The sequence below is a fragment of the Daphnia pulex genome, chromosome 7 (assembly GCF_021134715.1).
Source record: "Daphnia pulex isolate KAP4 chromosome 7, ASM2113471v1".
Lineage (NCBI taxonomy): Eukaryota > Metazoa > Arthropoda > Branchiopoda > Diplostraca > Daphniidae > Daphnia > Daphnia pulex.
In genome coordinates this window covers 5,934,817-5,938,932 of record NC_060023.1, presented here as the reverse complement: position 1 = coordinate 5,938,932, position 4,116 = coordinate 5,934,817, and the positions used below count along the sequence as shown (strand labels likewise).

The following is a 4,116-nucleotide window of genomic DNA, read 5'->3' as shown; positions in this document are numbered from 1 at the left end:
GTCTCCGTTCCCGTTCAAAACATCCGCTATTGAACTTGTTGTTTCTTAAAAGGAAACGTTCTCTGTTCGAATTGCTTGTCTTCTCTTTGTCTTTTCTCACTTGCTTCCCTACTGTGTATTCGAATTGATTCACGTGTGTTATTCTACATCTCAATAAAAAATATATAACTAATTAGGTTCCTATCATTACACGATCGTATTGAGTGTCACAAATTAACACTTCGTGATGAGTAAGGCGTGTTAAAGATATTTGTCTAAAAGAGCTATAAACGAGCAAAAGCTTTGATTTGTTCAAGGCACGACGTGTTACCAGATTGATGGTTGCCAATACAGTTCATGCACGTCAAATATTAAGCATCCGCGAGGAATTCATACGTGCGGTGGCTATCATGCTACATGTTAAATATTTCGCTTTACAAACGTTCTGAGTGTGAACGTATTTTTGACAAGTTTGTAACCTGTCATGATGTATTAGAACAGTAGAGGGAAAAAATTCTTTGAATATTAAAGACGATATCCACAAAATAACTTTTATCCGGATAGCATCGCTTCCAAGGCGTTTCAAAAAACAAAAAAGTTCAGATTTCAATTGGGTTAGGAAAACTCAAATTATGGAGAATGAGGCTATCGTCCTAATCGCTTGCTGTCTAAAAAAAACTGGAAAAACAGAAGACGTCCGCCAGAATAAAATGTCATTATTCCAACAAAAAAATATTCGATCAATCTCGTGATTTTCTCGTACTCCACTCAGATTTCTGCCAACAGATTTCTTAAGAGAGCTTAACGGGATATTGGCTAATCTGTATCAAATAAAACAAGAGGGACAAGCCTTTTTATAGTTGTGAGTTACAACTAGACCGGTCGCGGTGGAATTTATACCACACACTTTCTGCTTTAAGAGATCTGAAAATAGTACTTCACAACTTACTGAATTTAAGGATAACTCTGTTGTAGAAACATTATCCAGCAGGCAAGACAAAACAATTTCTATTATTTGGGAGAAAAAATATAGGAAACTGATATTTGAGAAAAAGTAGAGAAATGTCGGACCACTGACAGATCGTGTGAAAATGAGATCGGGGGCAAGGGGCAAGGAAAACTAAGTGTAACATAGTAATTGAAAACGAGAAGCATAAAATCAAAGCAGTTCATTCAGAAAAATTTAACGGTGCCATATACGAGCTAAATAAACTGAGAAGCCACGACTGTGTTTCTGCGTTGGACACGTTTGAGTCGTCGATTGGAATCATTACTAGGTATGATTTTTACATATTTTTTTGTTGTGTTATACATATCCAATAATATATTAGTGTTCTTTATTGTTAATTTATGTTGTCTGTGTTGTGAATTAAGTTTGATTTTCCCCAGCTAGCATGTCTTTATTGGTAAAATATTGTTTTCCGACAATGTTCTTCGTTCGATAACCCACATATTGGTATAATATTAGATTATTACTTTGTTGCGACAAGGTGGCTGTTAAATTGTTTTGTTGTTTTCCCAATAAATGGCTATTATCACAAATGAATAAATCAATATTTTATTTTTTTTTATTTTTCCCATAACGGATCATTTTAAGGAATAAATGGTTTTTCTAAAAAAGCCACAGTCTTTTAAATTTACTACGCGTTCAAAATCGTTAATGATTTTATACTTTTATTGGCCGAGTGTGGGTTAGAATCATCAACTTTTGAATCGTCAATCCAATGCTATAACCACTACACAAACAAGGCAAATTATAACTAGACAAACTAGGCAAATTATGTATGCAGAACTAACAAAATGAATACAATAGAAAACATTTAGGATTTTGAACGCATGTTAAATGTAAAAGACTTTGGAGGCAGTAATTGAAGGGATGCTGTTTAGGAACAAGGGAAACTGACAGCTGATGAAACAAAAAAGGGGCAGAGAAAACCAAACTTAGGTGATTCGATGGTTTCTAAACAGCATTCATTCATTTGCTGCCCCGATCGTCGACATTTCAAACTTAAATTTCTACATTATGACTTGGAGAATTATCTTCCGTGATAATTTTGAAATATTGTCCTATAAATGGTAACACCTGACAGAGAATGACTCACTATGTCGTGTGTTTATAGCGTGTTTCACAACCTGTTTAAATCCTTACATTTGTACTGTATCATTTGTTCCAAAGGAAAATGCGAGTTGTTGAAATTTTAATGGGAATGTTTTTGAAAATCCAAACAATCTTTGATCCCACATGGGCATGTTGGTGATTGATACAAATAAGGACTGGGAATAGTACTCATTCTATGGATGAACTTTCTTGGGTGGCAAAAGAAGGTTGAATTACTGCAGTTGCTGCAGGGGCATGACAAGTTGTACCATGAGTATCATGGGGATTTCCATCCGTTATATCATTTAAATTGTGGCTTTGCAGTTTAAATGTCTAAAAACAAAATTATTTACATTAAGAATATTTTGACAGAAATTATTTGCAAGTAGGGCTACATTTTGCATTAAACAGGCTCTAATTGCCAGAAGTTTTAGGTCTTGGTGGCCAAAGGATCTGCATGAACAATCATTCGTCGATGAAGTCATGAAACGGATGCGCTCTTCCTCATTATGGCGCTGCGTTTCCTCAATGGATCTGACAAAAGAGAATTGATATTGATAACAAAAACTAGTAATAAAAACAATTCGATATTTTTTAAAATACTTTTGGAGACGTTCCTCTTCGGCTTGAAGGGCTTCTAGCGCCAACCGGTCCATTTCTTCATCGAACAACTTTTGCTCGAGTTCTTCTTGCCTCTGTCTCTCCTCTTCGAGGAGTTGTTCCTCGGCTCTAGGGCGCTCTCGTTCGTCAGTTCAAAACACAGCTTTTATAGGATATGAATGCTGTATACTTTTATACTTTAAAAATATTATAGAGATTTCATTAAACATTTAGGTACTGTTACCAACTTGCTTCTCTAGAAGGAAAATTCCAACCCAAGATTTGCGAATACCGTTTAAATGGAGAGCCACATTTAATAAAGCTTAATTGTTTAGTGAAAATACAAGTCTGAGTAAGTTTATTGTGATAATTATTGTTTCATATAAATAAACATCCTTTTTCCATTACAGCTGCAAATTCAATTTGTTATGATCGGATGAGTTGCCTCTTGAATCTTGCTGCCTTCCGGTCTCAAGTTGCAAATGTATAGAGTCAAGAAAATAATAAGGGACTTGAACTGGCAGCAAATCACCTGCAATCAGCCAATGGAATTTTTTCTTATCTGCAGGCAAATATGGAAACGCTTCGCCAACTCCAGATTTGAATCCAGAGGTACTTAGTACCCTTTCCTCACTGATGTTGGCAGAAGCGCTATAGAGATATTTGTAATCAAGATTAGGCCGTGAGGTTTGACGTAAGACAAATTTTACCTTGAAGTTTAATGGTGACGCTTGACGTTACTCAAGAAATTCAGCAACGTCATTCCTTGAAACAAAACAATTTTTCGGTGTATTCTACTTGGTCATTTTACTGATACCGAATGGCTAGTATTAGGATAGATAGGTTATTTTGATAGATAAGACTTTGTAAACGTTTTAAGATAACTCCGAAGTAAAAAAAAACATTTTGAATCAATTTATGACGTTGAACGTCATATTTGACGGTTTAAAAATTTGACGCTACGTTGACTTATTTTTATTTTACGTTTGACGTAATACTTTTCGATTGACGGTGACGTTTGCCTTAACGTCATACGTCACGAAATTACATTGACATTCCAAACCCTGGCAGGTTCTTAATGTTGTTGAACATGCAAATCATTTCAATAATTTGTAATCCTTATTTAGGACGCCATTGAAAATTTAACTCCATTTCAATGATGACACTAGTTACCAATACTATGTGAATGTAACTGTGGAAGCACTAGCCGAAGCTCAGTTAGAGAACGAATTGATTTATTGTGAACGAGTTCTTGATGTGGAAAATCTTGAGCCGGTCGGCAAAGAATCTCTTGCTTAAATTCCTTCTTTTCCAGAATGTCTTGGTACCAGGTTTAAAGGGGATTCCTATTACTTTTGTAAAATAATTCGTGTTTCAGTAACATTTTCTCCTTTTAGATTTGTTCAAAGGTTTAACTCGACTTAAAATCGATCAAGCTA

The 4,116-nt window shown here is 35.2% G+C and overlaps 1 protein-coding gene across 3 annotated transcripts; it reads right to left on the bottom strand.

Annotated features, from left to right (window-relative positions):
• Positions 1 to 1,819: 1,819 nt before the first annotated feature.
• On the bottom strand, positions 1,820 to 3,534 carry LOC124197485. 3 transcript variants are annotated; one of them, XM_046592986.1, is made up of 4 exons: positions 3,388 to 3,534; positions 2,681 to 3,328; positions 2,473 to 2,611; positions 1,820 to 2,410 (listed from the first exon to the last, which is right to left on the bottom strand). In XM_046592986.1, exons 2-4 carry the CDS (start codon positions 2,731 to 2,733, stop codon positions 2,267 to 2,269), a joined length of 336 nt encoding a protein of 111 aa, XP_046448942.1. In that variant the 5' UTR covers positions 2,734 to 3,328; positions 3,388 to 3,534; the 3' UTR covers positions 1,820 to 2,266. The 3 variants fall into 3 exon arrangements, with proteins under 3 accessions (XP_046448942.1, XP_046448943.1, XP_046448944.1); XM_046592987.1 differs by having other exon boundaries at positions 2,681 to 3,310; XM_046592988.1 differs by having other exon boundaries at positions 2,681 to 3,209.
• Positions 3,535 to 4,116: the final 582 nt, after the last annotated feature.

Excerpts from the sequence above, each read along its gene's own strand:
- LOC124197485 (XM_046592986.1), bottom strand. The coding sequence starts at position 2,733 with ATGGACCGGTTGGCGCTAGAAGCCCTTCAAGCCGAAGAGGAACGTCTC. Across the intron at positions 2,612-2,680 it reads GAAGAGGAACGTCTCCAAAA|ATCCATTGAGGAAACGCAGC; the intron begins GTATTTTAAAAA and ends CTCTTTTGTCAG. Across the intron at positions 2,411-2,472 it reads GAGCCTGTTTAATGCAAAAT|ACATTTAAACTGCAAAGCCA; the intron begins GTAGCCCTACTT and ends TTTTGTTTTTAG.